This window comes from Semicossyphus pulcher, unplaced genomic scaffold, assembly GCF_022749685.1.
Source record: "Semicossyphus pulcher isolate SPU_LCO1_2020_fin unplaced genomic scaffold, fSemPul1.0.p SCAF_11, whole genome shotgun sequence".
Classification (NCBI taxonomy): domain Eukaryota; kingdom Metazoa; phylum Chordata; class Actinopteri; order Labriformes; family Labridae; genus Semicossyphus; species Semicossyphus pulcher.
In genome coordinates, this window is record NW_027211615.1 from 249,914 (window position 1) to 268,028 (window position 18,115).

The 18,115-nt window shown below is 41.5% G+C and overlaps 1 protein-coding gene across 2 annotated transcripts; it reads right to left on the reverse strand.

Moving 5' to 3' along the window:
* Positions 1-2,178: 2,178 nt before the first annotated feature.
* LOC138585417 (zinc finger protein 665-like) lies at positions 2,179-14,295 on the reverse strand. Of its 2 annotated transcripts, XM_069657731.1 has the most exons (3): positions 14,020-14,295; positions 11,530-11,821; positions 9,104-10,144 (listed from the first exon to the last, which is right to left on the reverse strand). In XM_069657731.1, the coding sequence occupies exons 1-3, from the start codon at positions 14,186-14,188 to the stop codon at positions 9,565-9,567; spliced, it is 1,041 nt and encodes a 346-aa protein (XP_069513832.1). In that variant the 5' UTR covers positions 14,189-14,295; the 3' UTR covers positions 9,104-9,564. The 2 variants fall into 2 exon arrangements, with proteins under 2 accessions (XP_069513831.1, XP_069513832.1); XM_069657730.1 differs by lacking the exons at positions 9,104-10,144; positions 11,530-11,821 and adding an exon at positions 2,179-4,806.
* Positions 14,296-18,115: the final 3,820 nt, after the last annotated feature.

Genomic DNA, 18,115 nt, shown 5'->3' on the forward strand with positions numbered 1-18,115 from the left:
CAACATGTCATTAACAGTACACAATACATTATCATTCTTTAAAACAGATTTCTACATCGTTTACTTGCAATCCTGTGGATTTCCTCCTTCATGGCTCTCAGAGGTTTGTGCCCAGGGAATTTAACAAAAATGTGCAAAAAACGTTTGAGAGTCAGACACACTCTCCTCACTGCCCTGCAGACAGTGGCTTTGCTGAGGTGCTCTGCATCCCCAATATTATAAAGAAAACTTCCATCTGCAAAAAAACATAAGGCAACACAAAGAATTTGCTCAGATGTGAGTGCTTGTCCATGGTGGGTGATATTTGTGATGTGCGGCTGCAGAAGAGTGTGCATATAACGCAGTGACTGTAAAGAAAAACGGTAACGCTCGAATAAAAAGTGGTTTAGGAAATGAAAAGACATCTAATAGGGGTCTTATCATCCTGTCCCGACGAGGGTTGAACTCCCTCCGGAGAAGTGCAGCCCCCTCGTCAACTATGTCGTCGACAAATGGACATGCCATGGTCGCAAATAATTATCTTCTTTGTCACACAGACAAATGTTTTTTTTTATTTTTCGGTAATCACTCTAAGATGCATGTGATACGGGCTGAATGAATGAGGAAGTCGAATGAGGGTTTTACAGCCTAGAGGGAGGAGACAGAGAAACTCTGAGTGTCCTTAAGAAAACCTGCTCGCGACCAGGTTAGGTTCACAGACTCAGTTACCATAGTAACCAACTCAGAGTTAAAGTTACCTCTCTTTCTGAAACGGCAAACCCAAGGTTTCCCTCATTTCAGGGTTAACAAACTCGGGGTTTTCACTAAACCCGCTTTCTGAAACGGACCCCTGGTCAACACTCCTTCCCGCCCACTACACTCTGCCAATGAAAGGCACCTGGTACTCCCATCACAACAGGGCCCTAAGTTGCTAACTAGACTCCTCTCCTCTGTGGTCCCCAGGTGGCCGCATTACCAAACTCCATTCGGTCTGCAGAGTCCCTTTCACCTTTAAGAAGTTGCTAAAGACCCAGCTCTTTATGAACACCTCCACACTTCATGATATTGATGATGCTGACATTGAGGATGTTGTTGATGTTGTGGATGATGATGCTTCTTCACAACATGTGTGTTGCCTCTGTGCACTGCCTGTCAGCACCTGTGTCCAATCCTGCTTGAAGCTGTTTGTTGGCACTTACTGACTTTATTCCCTCCTGTCTTGATCGTTGCTTGTGTTGTATTAACTCTCAGATGTACGGTGCTTTGGAAAAAAAGTGAAAAATGAAATTGTAACAATGTATGACATCATAATAAAAACATAATAATCTCAGTGTATATTCCAGTTTATTTGTCTGCCCTGGATCCTTATATTAATATTTTTTTTAATTGGTCTACTTTTTTCTCCTAACCCATATCAGCTGTTTTGTGGAATATAGTCTCTCTCTCACATTCTCTCTTTTCTTATAAAGTTATATTTACAAGCAACGACAGCAGCCTAAAAAAAAGCATTTAAGTGGTCGGTCCGTCTCCCCAACTCGCTTTCAGTGCTGTGGACAGCGCAGCTGCCATGAAGGCGCCACAACAAACCGTCCGTGGTTCTGAAACAACTACCCAATCAAGCAATTCAGTCGGATAAAAAATGTGTAGATAAGTGAAATTAAAATGTAAAACCTGACATTGATGACAAACTTTTTGGACCTCCCCATAAACATTTGCACGTCTTAAAGAAGGCTTTTCAGGGCTTTTCCCTTTCCCCCCTGAAATTCGAACCTTGATTTGAACCCTCTGAACACCCGAACACAATAAATTAACACGAGCTAGACACATTGTCAAAGTAGCTTTCACTTCTTGTTTATTGTTTCACTGGATTGGAGCAAAGCAATGACATCTTGTTTTGTTACGAACATATGAACTCATTTATTCATAAAAAACAACAAACGTCCGGTATTAGGGAGTACACCAGTAAATGCACTGATCTGACACCATCATTTAATACCATTATCAGGATAATTATTGTGTGACAATATCAAACATCTGTGTGGTTCTACTGGACAGTGTAATATTTGTTAATGCTAGTAAAAATGTCAGCAATCAGTGTTTCTCCAACAGTACTAATTATTTTCAACACTGTGTAGGCCAATACTCAAGACTAGGAATCACAATCAGTATCAGGAAGGAAAAAATTGAATCTAAGATTCACAAAGCCTTTCCTTTGTGTAAATCTTTTACTGCAAACATAACAACTAAATGATTTCTCTCCTGAGTGAGTAACTCTAGCTGAAAGTATGACCACACTCTGAGCAGCTGAGTGGTTTCTCACCAGTGTTACATCTCATATCACGGACAGGAACTTCAACATTTCTCAGTTTGAACCTGTATGATGTTCTCTGGTCTCCTTCCAATCATCCTCACTGTCTTCAGTCTCAGGTTCAGAGGAGTCTTCAGTCTTGACCTCAGTCTCTGGTTGTAAATGTCTCTCTGGATCTGAGTTCCAGGCTGGTTCTGCTCTTCCCCAGTCCTCTCCATCAGCTCCTGTTTCTGTCTCTCTTTTCTCCTCAGTTTGGTTTAGATGACGCTCTGAAGCCTGACTGCCAACACACTTGTGTTTTTTTAACTGATGTGGCCAAGAGAATCTTTGGTCGCAAACGCTGCAGCTGTAGCGTTTCTCCCCTCTGTGATATGCCAAGTGAAGAGTCAGATAAGGCTTTGTGGTAAATCTCTTTCCACACTTGGAGCAGCTGAAGGGTTTCTCTCCTGTGTGAATTCTCATGTGTATGTTAAGACTTCCTTTATGGTTAAATCTCTTTCCACACTCGGAGCAGCTGAAAGGTTTCTCTCCTGTGTGAATTCTCATGTGTGAGTTCAGATGCCCCATTTGGTTAAATCTTTTACTACAAACAGAGCAGCAGAAGGGTTTCTCTCCTGTGTGAAGTATCATATGTTGGGTCAGACCTTGTTTATACTTAAACATTTTACCACACTCAGAGCAGTTGAAGGGTTTCTCTCCTGTGTGAATTCTCATGTGCAAACTCAGATTCCATGTTTTGCTAAACCTTTTATTGCAAACAAAGCAGCTGAAGGGTTCCTCCCCTTTGTGATAAGCCATGTGACGTGTTAGTTCAGACTTAAGTGCAAATCTTTTACCACACTCAGAGCAACTGAAAGGTTTCTCTCCTGTGTGAATTGCCATATGTGAGCTCAAATTTTTTTTCCGGTTAAATCTTTTACCACACTCGGAGCAGCTGAAGGGTTTCTCTCCTGTGTGAATTTTCATGTGTTCAGTGAGGCTCCCTCTTCGGTTCAATCTTTTACTGCAAACAGAGCAGCTGAAGGGTTTCTCTCCTGTGTGAATTTTCATGTGTTCAGTCAGACTCCCCTTTCTGATAAATCTTTTACTGCAAGCAGAGCAGCTGAAAGGTTTCTCTCCTGTGTGAATTCTCATGTGTGAGCTCAGATGCCATGTTTGGTTAAATCTCTTACCACATTTAGAGCAGCTGAAGGGTTTCTCTCCCTTGTGAATTTTCATGTGTCTGGTCAGATTAGGTTTGTCTTTGAATGTTTTACCACACTCTGAGCAGCTGAAGGGTTTCTCTCCTGTATGAATTCTCATGTGTGAGCTCATTTGCCCGTTTCGATAAAATCTTTTACCGCACTCAGAGCAGCTGAAGGGTTTCTCTCCTGTGTGAATTCTCATGTGTGAGCTCAAATGCCCGTTTCGATAAAATCTTTTACCGCACTCAGAGCAGCTGAAGGGTTTCTCTCCCGTGTGAATTTTCATGTGCAAGCTCAGATGCCCTCTTTGGTTAAATCTTTTACTACAAACAGAGCAGCTGAAGGGTTTCTCTCCTGTGTGAACTAACATGTGTTCATTCAGACTCCCTTTTCGGTTAAATGTTTTACTGCAAACAGAGCAGCTGAAGGGTTTCTCACCTGTGTGAACTAACATGTGTTCATTCAGACTCCCTTTTCGGTTAAATGTTTTACTGCAAACAGAGCAGCTGAAGGGTTTCTCACCTGTGTGAACTAACATGTGTTCATTCAGACTCCCTTTTCGGTTAAATGTTTTACTGCAAACAGAGCAGCTGAAGGGTTTCTCTCCTGTGTGAACTAACATGTGTTTATTCAGACTCCCTTTTCGGTTAAATCTTTTACTGCAAACAGAGCAGCTGAAAGGTTTCTCACCTCTGCGATTAGCCATGTGATGTGTCAGTTCAGACTCTAGTGCAAATCTTTTAACACGCTCAGAGCAGCTGAAGAGTTTCTCTCCTGGGTGAAAATGTCTGTGTCTGGTCAGATTAATTTCCTCTGTGAATGTTTTACCACACTCAGAGCAGCTATGTGATTTCTCATCATCCTTTAGACTTTTATCTTTAAAGTTTTTCACAGAGTTTAAACCTGACTGATGTTCTCTGGTCTCCTTCCAATCATTCTCACTGTCTTCAGTCTCAGGTTCAGAGGAGTCTTCAGTCTTGACCTCAGTCTCTGATTGTAAATGTGTCTCTGGATCTGAGCTCCTGGCTGGTTCTGCTCCTCCACAGTCCTCCACATTGGCTCCTGTCTCCATCCGTTCAGTTTGTCTCTGATGGAGCTGTGAGGAGAGAGGTTTCTCTTCATCATCTTCACTTTTCACTGAGACTGGAGTGAAGGGGAACTTGGTGGTATCAGCCTCCTCCAGTCCATGAGGCTGCTCTCCCTCCTGACTGCTCCAGAATTCCTCCTGTTCCTCTTTAATATAGGGGGGCTCAGCATCCTCCTGGTCCAGACTGGGGCTCCACTCCTTCTGCTCAGGGGGAAGCTCTTCTTTAATAGCCAACAGCTGCTGGACATCTGCAGGACACAGTGAACACAAATAAAACAGATTTTAAAGAAAACCACTACAAAAAATCAGCATCAGTAGAAACTGTACTGATTGGCCTGGCATTTAAGAGGACCTCAAGTAAAGAAACTTCTGAGACCACAAGTTCTGTCGGTTTCCGGAGGGGGTTGGATCGTCTGCAGGACTCTGGAGTTAGCATTGATGTTGTCATTCAATATAGAAAAAAGCTCTGCACATCCGTTTCAAAACAGATGTGCAGGAGAGGAACAGGTCAAACAAAAAAATGTAAACTCCTGCACAGTGTCTAGCTTGCAGAAGTTAGAAGGTGATGGTAATCACATTGCAGGTGATTATCATTAAATGACAACCATGGTATTCCATGGTATTATCAATTGTAATTGGTGCTGCTTTGTTAAATAAATTCAGTTTATAATTTAAAGAGAAGTTGTTTGTGATTGTGTATCTACATCATGAATTTAGCTGGTTGCGAGGGTCAGTCCCCAGATTAATTTTTAAATGAAAATATTGATTAGTTAATAACAATATTGATATTTCATAAGAGTAACATTGAGACTGATTTTTATTTTTCCCTGATCGCATGGTGGTGCCCATAGTCATTCTGATTGATTATTTTTATTAACATTGAAATCATAATTTAAAAAATGTAATTACTATTTTAATTAATAACCAAATTGCTCCTAATTAAATACCAACATTTTGGTGTCCCGTGTGTGGCATTCATATAGCACCTGTGTTACAGTGTTTAATTCAGAATTAATAATTTAGAATTTATTCTTTAATTTAAACAATAGGTGAAGAAATTCCCACACACTGCCTGGCTTGTTGCTATTAATATTTATAAATTATCATTGACATTTCGGTCGTACCGACCTTCATCGGGTTATGAGTCCAGTACCTCCGTGCCTTACCATACGAGCACTGCCTAACTATACAATGAGCCAACGAGAAGACCCAACATATACGTCATCTGAAAAAAGAAGAATGACTGAGTTGAAGCAATCACTACAAGCTGGCACATCTGCTCTCATGATACCAAACAATAAAGGAGATGAAAAAACATTTGCCATTAGATTCCAAATTCAGTCTCTCTCCCTCATTAATATTAAATTGTTTAAATAGTTAAATCTTATATAAATAGCATAGCCAAATAGTAAGAAAAATATTTCTAAAGGCTCTAAAGAAGTGCAGGGAAACTTTTTCCACACACAACAGCATATAAAGTGATATGAAAATACTACAGAAATACATGCCACTACTCTCATAACTCTCACACGTCATTTCCATCTCCAGAATAAATAATATGGGATCGGTATTTGTCTAATAAATAGAGATAACAGATATTTGTAGCCGATATTCATTTGCAGTAAAAGTGAAAATATTGGCGTCAAAATTTTGAATAATACAAACTCCAACACTTAACTTTGTTTAAATGCCTTTAAGCATGTGTTTATTAAACAAACAAACTAAAAGCACAGGGAGTTCCCAGGGTCAGCAGCTTCTCTTATAAAGTTAACTGAAAATGTAAATAAATAAATAACTTCCTGAAGTTTTATAAAGTAAATAAAACAAAGTTAAATAAAATTTGCAAAGAAATGAACTTTTTCTCCTCTCCGCCGTATGTGTGAGCACTCTGCATGCACAGCCTTCACTGCTGATTGGCTGTTACCCGTGCCATGGCTCTGCGTGTAACCAATCAGTGCTGTCGAATAAAAAAAAAAAAAAAAAGGGCAGATGCCAATATGCGACAAAATGCCGAATATCGGCGACGATAATTGGTCTATCCCTACTAATAAATACAATATTTCATCGGACTAAATCAATTAAATTTCACCTGACTAACCTTTTTGAATAAACAAACAAGTAACAGCATTACATTCAGTAGGAGTTCATCATTCAGACCCTTTGGAGACAGGGTCTGTAATGTGTATATCCAGAATGCCTCCCTTCTTTTGAATAACAGGTCATGATCTCCACCCCTAGGTGGCATTGAAACCTGTTCAATCCATAGACTGTATAAAAAGATGGACGACATGACAGCTCCCTAAAAGTGAAGCCAAAACATTTCGAGCGCCCCCTGCTGACTGGCTGCAGTATAGGTCATAAAGCCCGCCTCCTCCATGTTAACAGGTGGGTAATGAGTCAAACTATAAAATCAAAATACACGCCCGATAAATTTTTCTCAAACATGGTTTCTGTCATTATAGCTAATTATTATCATGCTGATTTACGTCCAAGTGTTCATTTCTCTGACAAGTTTATTTTTAATTAGTTATTTGATGCTGTCAAAATGATGACTGACAGCTCTGTTGAGAAATTAGGCTCCTGCAGCCAATCAGTTCAGGGTGAGCAGAGCGGAGGACGATCCGCGAGTAGAAACGTAACTAAAACAATCACTACAGTCTTTGAAGTTTCCATACCTGTGAACGTTAACCTCAGACAAACACAGAGAAGCTGTTCTGCTGTTAAACACGCCGGTGTGCGGGATCCTTGCTGTTTTTTCAGTAAGCTAAGTGTGTGTTTGGGTTAGCGGAAGTGGCTATGGCCACTTCATTTGCCGATCTTTACTGCGCAGTCTCTGGCTCCATTACGTCACCATCGCAAGATGGCAGCGCCTATCACAGGGGCTATTTTGGCATCAATTTCGTACAATGGGAGCAGATTAGATGGTTCTTTTATTTGTTAAGTGGTGCCCCATACAGAGGTGATTTAATGTAGATTAAATAACATAATTTATATAATTAATAGCCATTTTTAATACCTCCCTTTACTTATGGAATCTGACTTAAAGGCATAGTCCGGTCCAAACAGTGGATACATCAGTAAGTGTATTGATGACGTCATTACAATCAGGAGAATAACCGTCTGTCCAAATCAGAGACCCTGGCTGAATGGAGAGGTGCAGTCTCTTCTGAAGCCATGGGACTCACTCCGAGGAAACACCGGACGCGGAAGCTCCGCGAATAGCCGCGAAGCGGAGCCCATTTCCTTTCGGCGCCCATGTTAACCAATTGTGTCGTTCACACCAGACGCGCCGCGTCGCGCACCACTGCGGCCGGCTCGCACCCTGCAGCGATCGTATCGGTGTCTGGTCTATTTTTTCTGCGAGCCGCGAGCTATCGCGTCAATCCTGGCAGGAAGTCACACGTGAAACAATGAGAGAATCCGGTCAATTTTCAAAATTAAAACAATTTTCAAAATAAAACACCGCGATTGACAAATGCGATTTTATATTTATGTGCTTTTATATATTTGCCAGTATCTAAACAGAGCGCGAGAGGGATGAAGATACAACACACAACACACTTTTCAAGTCAAGATGGACGATGTGGCATTGATTCTGGAAGTCGAGAAGTACAGGGAGTTGTATGACCCCCAGCACCCTTTCTACAAGGACCACAGCAAAAAAGACAAATGTCGGGAGGCTGTTGCCACAGCAATTGGATCAACAAGTAAATATATTGTTTGAATTAACAGGTGTCCCACAAGTTCTGTGCAATTCGTAGGGTCCTTTTGTAGCCCCCACAGAAGAGTGTGTAGTCTGAAATATATGGCCTCTGTAGATTAAATAATATAATTACCACTATGCTCAAATTTAAATCACTCACAGTACACAGGCCACCAGGGCCCTTAAACCATTTTCTCTCCCTCCCCCATCTCCCATTACCTTTCCAAGGAAAACTGTCCTCAGCCATTTTCTCACTCCCCTAGCTCCATTTCCAAAGGACAACAGTTTTCACTTCTCAATACAGACTGCCCATTATAGAAAAAACATTTAATGTTGTTTTTTACTGTAATGTCATAACAGCAATGTCATAACAGCAAAAATGTATGACATTATTACATATTGTGAAATCATATTTCCATATAATATTTTTAAAAAGACTTTGTTAATTAGGCTAAGTTTTACCATAAAGTATTACAGTAATGTTGTAAATATAGCTACTGGTGTGAAGGCTGTTCTTGCTTCAAAATCCACAACAATACTGACATCAAGCTCGTTTGGAACAGGCATAAGTATTTTTTTTTGTATGACAGACTGTGGTTGATATACTAGTGTAATTACAACTTTGGCCATTATTTCCCCCCATAATGTAAACAGCTCATGTGCACCTATTTACACCTTTGGCTCATAATAAGCTACATATTTTCATCAATACTGATAGTGATGGAAAGTATGTAAAAAAGTCATACTGAAGCAATGCATAAATATTTTAATGAAGACTTTACTGTAACTTTTATACATGCAATTCCTATTTCAAGAAGAGGTTTAATGATGACAGTGTCCTTGAAATAATGACTAGTAAATGGATTATCATTCAAATTGATTTCTAACACACAATAAACACAGCAAAACAATGATCAAAATGAAACACACACAATGTGTCCACATACGTATGTGTCCTCTCAACTCCAACTCTATATACATGTAGCTGTGATTGGCCTATCCCTCTACTGCATCTGGTCCTGCCAGGGCACACTGCCCTCAGGGGAGATGAAGAATGCACTGAGTTTTTCTCTATCGCTATATGCATCCCTGCATCCTCTGTTGCCACCCATGTCTCTGGCATCCGGTAGGCATTCCCCTCGCTCTTCTGCCTCCTCCAACAACCTCTGAATGTCAGATGGGTTCAGTAGGTAGTTGTGTAGAATGCACACAGCCATAACAACAGCATCTGCATTCTCTGGCTTCATTGAGATGCGTGTGTACAGTACTCCCCATCTTGCTGCCAGAATCCCAAAGGCGCATTCTACGACCATTCTGGCCCGGACAGTCTGTAATTAAAAATCTTCTTCCATCGTCCAAGGCATTGTCCAGGGGATGGCCTCATCAGATATGTCTTAAGTGGGAAAGCAGCATCTCCCACCATGGTGAATGGCACTGGCCCTTGCTGGCCTGATCCTGGTTCCTGCAGAGTTTTATTTTCCATGCCGATTCCCACGTCAGAGCCACTGAACACACCTCCATCACTTGCTCTTCCAAAGTCCCCCACCTGGATGCTGATGAAGCGGTAGTCAGCATCTACCAGCGCCAGCAGAACGATCGAGAATGTCTTCTTGTAGTTAAAATATAGGCTTCCGGATTTGGGTGGTGCTGTGATGTTGACATGTTTCCCATCAATGGCCCCAAGGCAGTTTGGAAAATTCCACTTTGTCCAGAAAGTAAAAGCAATGTCTCTCCACATCTGCTCTGTGGGCCTGGGGAACTGGGTTTCCATCATCCGCCTCTCTATTGCCCGGCAGGTAATGTGTACTGAACTGGCCACAGTGCTCTTCCCTAATCTATACTGGAATGCCAGGTTGGCAAAGGTTTCCCCTGTGGCAAGGAATCTGTGGAAATAGGAAAAATAAAGTTTTAAGTCAATGTACTGAAATAGGTATTATAGGACTTAAAAACAGCTCCTCAAACTGCAAACCCTGTAAATAATAGAAATTGTATTATTATGTTATAATCATATCAATAATTAATATGGAAAAAAGTTCTATTGTGTTTTATTAATTCATGTTTGTTACTGTGTCACAGTGGAGGAATGCAAGCGGAGGTGGAAGCAATTACGGGACAGTTTTGTGAAAAATAGAACTGTCCCGAGTGGGTCTGCTGGTGGCACCGCAAAGGACTGGAAATATAACAATATTATGTCCTTCTTGCTGCCACTTATGCAGCCCAGAAGGTTAGTAATTGTTTTTTCTATGAAATAGTACCTTTTTCAAGACATCTTTTAAAATATAGTCAAAACTACATATCCATACAACATATAGCCTATATTTGACACAATAACTTTTCCATTGTAATCATAGTTGTACATAATTGTATTATTCATAATTTTGTTGAATCCAATATTTCATAACACTAACACACACACACACATATATATATATATATATATATATATAAAAAATTTTAAGCTCTAAAAAAGGTACTCTCCAGCCAGTAGAAGACCTCAGCTCTGATGACCTTGGACCATCAGGACTGCCTTCAAGGCCTGGCACACCAGGCACTCCCACAGTGAGGTCCACATCCTCTTCTCCACATCCAACAGATGTGGGACAGAGGTTTGCCACCCCCCCAACACAGCCTAGAGTGCAGGCCTTGTCGTCTGGAGCTAGTGCAAAGCAAACAAAACCGGGCACAAAGAAGAGGCAGGCATCGACTACAGCGCCCTCTGAGCAACAGCTGCTACAGTTGTTGACAGTTGTTGTTGCCACTACACTGGCAGCAGGCAACACAGCCACAAACATCCGGTTTTCAGGCGCACCCATCTACCTCCCATTACCAGCAAGACACCTCACCCCTGACAACATACCAACCTGCACAACCCCCCATGTCCCACCACCAGCAGGGACAATACAGTGGAATGCAAACCCCCACCCAACATGGAGGTGTGAAGAGGTCAATGGTAGAAGAGCTGGAAGACCCCTCCTCCCCCAAATCATTTCACCATTTCCAGTGACAAAGAGAAAAAAAATCCTCTTGAGCCTATGTAAATAAATCTTGTTTGTCTAATTAAACAGTTCTTTTTTTATTTTTACATGTTAATATTTAAATAAGAGTGCCTTGTTTTGTTAAACTGTTCTGTTCTAAATATTGTATATGTAGGTTTTAGATTGTAGTTTTTCAAGTTTTGTACATTACCTAATTGTTAATAAAGGTTTCACACTATACACTATGCTGAAAACAGTCATTGCTTTGTTATCCTGGTAGTCATAATAATAACCTCAGTGAAACTGCAAGCCGTTGTTTTGGTTGGATGGATTCGCGGAAATTAGTTGTTTGCGGGGTCAGATCAGGCCCAATCAGAGAGAGGAGATGATACATCTTTTCAGGAGACATTCTGAAGTATTTCAGATGGCAATCTCTGCCAAGGAACAATTCGGCAACAAGATGATGGAACGCACCCAATTCCTGCCTTCTCTTGTTGATTGGGTGGACCCACATTATTCTTCTCTGCCGACGCCTGCGAAGCAGTAGGTACAGAGCAAGAAGTCTCCTCCTGTCTACAACTCGCACTAGGAAACAGGAAAAGAAAATAACAGATTTAATGAAAATGAAGACTAGAAACAAATGTATTTAAGATTTCAGTATTTCAACTGTATATCTACAGACCACAGCTACAACTACACAACGTAGTAACATACACTCCTTGTCTGTGTGTGTGTGTGTGTGTGTGTGTGTGTGTGTGTGTGTGTGTGTACTATAGCCTACGACATTCACTCACGGATAAATACTCATTACTAAGTGGACAACCATGCACAGTTGTCAGGAAATCATGGCGTTATAATTCTATGAGGTTATTTACTTACCAATGATGAAATAACAGCTCCAGATGTGAGTAAACGACAGCTGAGGAGCAGAGGCGCTTGTTGACCGGCGCGGAGAAATGCGCGTCTGGTGTGAACGGAAGTGCTCCGGCTCGCGCACGATTTTCGCTACTTGCTGCACTCGCGACAGAGCAACCTCATTCTAGAGCACACTTATCGACATTAGCAAGCTACCGCAAACTAGTATAAACACACACGTTTTAGTTTTCGTACACACGGGAGGGGGATTTACTTCCCCCAACGCTCACGTAACACCCATAGCAGTGTTTCCCACACATAGAACAACAGGAAAAGTCTGTCTGATATCACAAAGTGCAGCTTTTAATGAGAGCACAAAGTAAACTGACCGCTGTGCATGCAGAGTCTGTGTGTCAGTCACCTGCCTGTAAACTGTAAACATGCATGCGACGCTCCGCCATCACAGATGCACCAGCGGGATGATCGAGGCAGACGGGCAGTTACGTGAGGTGGCAATAAGTGTGTGTTTTCCCCGTTATCAGCGGCACCATGTTCCGGTGCACGTTAACGCTGTGGCTACAAAAACAGACCGTTCAGAGCCGACGTACCGCGGACTGTTTACCTTTAACGGCGTCAGGAAGTAGGAGACGGTAAGATTGTGTTTCAAAAAGTTACACTCACGGGGTTATCACGCTAATTAAACATACATTTGAACAGCGTCAGAAATGGTAGGTACACCTTACAAGAAACGCAACTGCAGCTATTACTACTTACTCATGCAGATGTCAGAGTTGCTGAACCAAGAGTGGTAAAAGAAGCCTCTTTATACACATATGCTTATTTTGGTCTATTTTTATGAGTTTATAATAGTTCCACAACTGAAGGTTTCAGAACCTGGACACCATAGGAGCCTTATGTGTGCTGGGACCCCAAGCAGCAAGGATGATGCCTTGTCATCCAACTTCCTGCAGCAGCACCTGAAGCTGCACCTGAAAATTCTTTACAGCAAGAATGGCTTCCCGACAAGCAGAACCTGCTGACTGGCGCATTCCAGATGAAATGTGAAAGTCAGTCTACAGTTCCAATCTCCAATGTGAACTGTGAGAGACACTTCTCCACAATGAAATCAGAGATGGTTTGGTTTCTCAAAATTTCCCACACATTCTTAATTTGTGTTTAAGAAGAGAGTACAATTAAATTGTGGAAGTTAGAAATAACCATCAAGAAATACATGTAATGTGGTGTTTCTCACAGAAATCATTGATATGCGATTGATTAATTAATTACAAGGCCTGTAATTAATGAGATTACTTTTTTTATCAAGCAATAGTTTTGACAAGATGTGCGCATTGATGCAAGATGCAAGAAACTTGAGAAGCAGCCCCAATCAGAGACTTTAAAAAAAAATATCAAGGTCATTTTGTAGAGCATTTTTCTTCCAGGTTATTAACTGGGTGTTGAACTACTTGTTGGGACTATTAATATGATAAACTTGTATTTTTATTTATTTATCTATTTATTTATTATTATTAGTTTTACCTTTGAGTAATTTGTATTTACTGCGTATCTTTTAAGTTAGGCCCCCCTGGCCAAGGCCCTTGAGTACTCCACCTACCGATGATGAAGGAGATCTCTCTCAAACTTCAGTGAAGTGAAGCTTAATTTAACACAAAATAACTAGCTTAGCTCATTACATTTTCCAAGTAGCTTCCCCAACACTGCTTTTCACAAATACTATGAAGCGCCATCCGACATAGTATAATCATGACACCACAGCCACTAAAGAGTCTTTAAATCCAGTAACAAGTAAGAATTGTCTTAGCAGGAGCTAGCTGCGGCACGCTCCGTGCGTCTATGAACGTTAGTTAAGGGTTGGCTCCCTGAAACATTAGCAGGAAACACGTTTCCAGCAGAGAAAGAAAACCAACCTGCTCTTCGCAGCTTTATTTCAGGTGTTAAAATCACATCCAGCAGTTTTCTTTGGCGGTGGAGCTCCTCTTCGTATCCGGATATTGTCGTTTGCCCTGCCTCGTCTCTGATAACCGCAGCGAGCAGCCGCCGTCTAAATAAATTTTGAAGATCCTGAAACCCGGACATTTTCTACACATCCAAGATTCAAAGAAGGAAAAGAAAACTCAACGCTGACGTCTTTTCTACGATTACTCTGCTCCTGTAGGACTCTAGCACATCACTACATTCTAAGTGTGCTCTGTCGGAGTCGGAGAGCGCATTCGAAACCCGGAAACAAAAACACTACTTCCGGCACTTCTTCTTTTTTTGGTGTTTATTGGCGGTTGGCAAACCAACTTAATGGTGAATTACCGCCACCAACTGGACTGGAGTGTGGAGCGAGAAATTAGGCAGAAAAAAAACAAAGCAAAACAAAACACTATGTTCAGATTCTTTTAAAGGTTCAGTAGGTAACATTATGAAAACTAACTTTGTGTCATATTTGCTCAAACTGCCACTTTAAACATGAGAGAGATAATCTGTTCCTCCTACTGCTCCTATTGGCATTTGTAAGAATCCGACGCTCCTGAAACACACAACCAATCAGAGCCGAGCAGTCTCAGGCTGCTATCAATAGGCTAATTCGACATGAGCTAGGCCTGCGCAGAATCGACCGCCACCTAGCCAAGCATATTGCATGACGGTTAGATTGTTGTCCGACTTGCTCTGAAAACCCGACTGCGCGAGGCTTTGAAGTCCTGTGGGAGTGAGGCGACCGCAGTTTTCAGGGCCAGGCGCCGCAGTTGCTCTCAACCGACTGCACAACTCCATGCATGATGTGAAACGACTCGCTCTGGTTTGAGTGAAGCGCCTATTGGCTGAAAAAAGCCTTGACACCCCCCACAAGGAAGTGATGAGACTACAGTCCTATTCATCATTATTCATTAAACTTAATTAAGTGTCAGACAGACACCAAACGGGTTTATCAAAGTACTGTCATTCACATTGTCATGCTTTACTCATTCCTCATGAACACTCTCTTAATAAACATAAATGCAATGACGTTTATATTGAAATAACTAAAAAAAGCCCTGAATAAAATAATGAGAACTTCATATTAAATCCAATTAAAATAATAATGACAGTAATAATAATAATAACAAGAACAACACTTCAATTCCCTTCAACTTTACAGTGAGGTGTTGGTATTATCGATGCTTGACGAGGCGAGCAGCAAACTTGTCAACAAAGAAGTGTCCGACTTTATGACTCCTCCCCCGACTGCAATCGGCTGTCGTCGAGGCGAGCCGGCAGTCATCTCGAACAAGCCTTATCAAATGCTGCGCAGCGCCACTCCTCTGCGCATGCTCACACGATCAAGCTCAATTTCTTCAGTGTGCGCAGCGTCTGCCATCCCTCTATTGCCAACTAGGCTTATACTACAAAGACTGTTAAACCGAATAAGGCAGGACAAACGCTGATCTATCACTGGTGACAGCTCAGCTGATCTGCTGATTCAGGTCCAGTTTGCAATTAGTTAAGGTAGGACTAAAGGCGTGAGAGCTGATCTCTAGTCAGTGGACGTTTGACCATGACCAAGAGGTCCCAAAATCGAAAGTGCTGTGTTAGACAGGACAGGTAAAAATAAATGCAATTATTGTTAATATTACACTACTATAATTGAATATTTTTTAAGTGAGCCTTTATGTAGGATGTAATGGGTTACATGTCTTCGGACTCCTGCATTTCGCCCATGTCCCTTATAGGACTATATAAACAACAAGTTAAAATAATAAAAACAAATGATAAGGAGGAAATCTCCATAAGCTTCACTGGCATGAAAGAGTAGCCAGAAAACTTGTTATGAATAACTTGTGCACGTTTGAGTCTTGAGAATATATCACTTTTATGTTCTCTGTATGATCTTAAATCTACTCCTCTTGTACTCCTCTTGAGGTGTCAGAGTCTAACATGTATGCTTTAAGTTTTACTGCCATGTTGGCCTCTGATGCTCTTGAGTTGAGTGTCTTGAGAATAACTGCAGTTGAGTCTTTAACGATCCTATTCTTGATTTATATCCTGTTTTCCCTCAGTTACACTGACTTTATGTCAGCCTTTAACATTATAGCCAGCAAGCTTTATGTACTATAGCCTTTGCTCTCTTGGTCTTTTTCTTTTGATTCATTATCTGTGTGCGTATAAGTTTGAACATTGTAAACTCACTGTGTAGCTTATGGCTCACAACTTATATTATGAGTTTATTAATTAATGGATTATTATCTGATTTCTTAATTAGAAAAAACAGAATGATGTTTGATTACATATTATTTTGGAGTATTACTCAATTATGTTGACTTTTTATTAACTCAATTTATTGGTGAATTGTGAATTGCAAGGAATTATTGTAGGTCAGAGAGTTGTTGAAACTGGTCTTGTCTGTGAAAAGATTTATGAATGGGTCCTCGGCCGCAGCTGGCCCACGTGGGGTAGGGCTCTGGTTGGCCAATAGTCATGGGTCGGCTGGACATGAGTGCCTTACCTCACGTGGATGGGCCACGTGCACCTCACCTCACGTGGACGGGCCTCGTGAACTTGCAGGTGCAGGAGCTGGCCCGCCAGAGACCCCCAAATTTAGCTGATAGATAGAGAAAATGTAATTTAATCAATCAATCAATCAATCAATCAATCAATCAAATTTTATTTGTATAGCGCCAAATCATAACCAGAGTTATCTCGAGACACTTTACAGAAAGAGCAGGTCTAGACCGACTCTTTATTATGTTATTTAAAGAGAGGCCCAACATGAATCCGCCATGAGTAGCACTTAGCAATATTCGGCACATTGGCAAGGAAACACTTCCTTTCAACAGACAGAAACCTCGAGCAGAACCAGACTCATGTTGAACAGCCATCTGCCTCGACTGGATGGGCCGAAAATGGGATAGAAGGAGATGCAGGATAGAGACAGGCAGAGAGAGCAACAACAACATATGTTCTTGTTACAACCACATATGTCCTTGTTACATGAACAACAACAGACACATACTTATGGTTACAATGCCAATAATAGTGGTAGACTAGGGTGAAGATTAGCTAAATAAATAAATAAATTAGCGCGAGAAGCAGAGTAATGATAAAGGCTGTAGTAATCGTAATTGTAACAGTTGAAGTCCACAGGTCTACTATTAGCATTAGCAGCAACAGTAATGATACTATGGGGAAGGCTGATGTTAGTAGTTGTTGCAGTCGAGCAGGTCCACAGCAGCAGGTGGTCTGCAGCAACGATCCCCAGGAACCTTCAAGACAAGGGAGCACAAGAACTCCCGGGAAGATATATGGTTAGTAATGTTAATGGGACCAGAAGATACAGAGTTAATGAGCTGCATTAATATGACGGAGAGAGAGAGAGAGAGAGAGAGGGAGAGAGAGAGACAGACAGAGAGGGAGAGAGAGAGAGAGACAGAGAAACACAGAGAGAGAGAGAGAGAGAGAGAGAGAGAGAGCGAGAAGCTTGGTGTGTCAGATCCCCCCGGCAGTCTAAACCTATAGCAGCATAACTATGGGCTAGTCCAAGCCTGAGCCAGCTGGGGGCTTTTTTCCTTCGGCCCCCACCCCTTCCCGCATCTCTCCCTTTTGTATTTTAGCCTTAAGTCAGGGACGAGGCCTTAGTGTGGGAGATAGGACGTGTAGGGGTTTCACGGTAGTGACCGGACCAAGGAACAGAGAACCTAGCCGTATTTTTCCCTGAGGGTTCAATCAATCAATCAATCAAATTTTATTTGTATAGCGCCACATCATAACCAGAGTTATCTCGAGACACTTTACAGAAAGAGCAGGTCTAGACCGACTCTTTGTTATGTTATTTAAAGAGAGGCCCAACATGAATCCACCATGAGTAGCACTTAGCAATATTCGGCACATTGGCAGAAAAACTTCCTTTTAACAGGCAGAAACCTCGAGCAGAACCAGACTCATGTTGAACAGCCATCTGCCTCGACTGGATGGGCCGAAAATGGGATAGAAGGAGATGCAGGATAGAGACAGGCAAAGAGAGCAACAACAACATATGTTCTT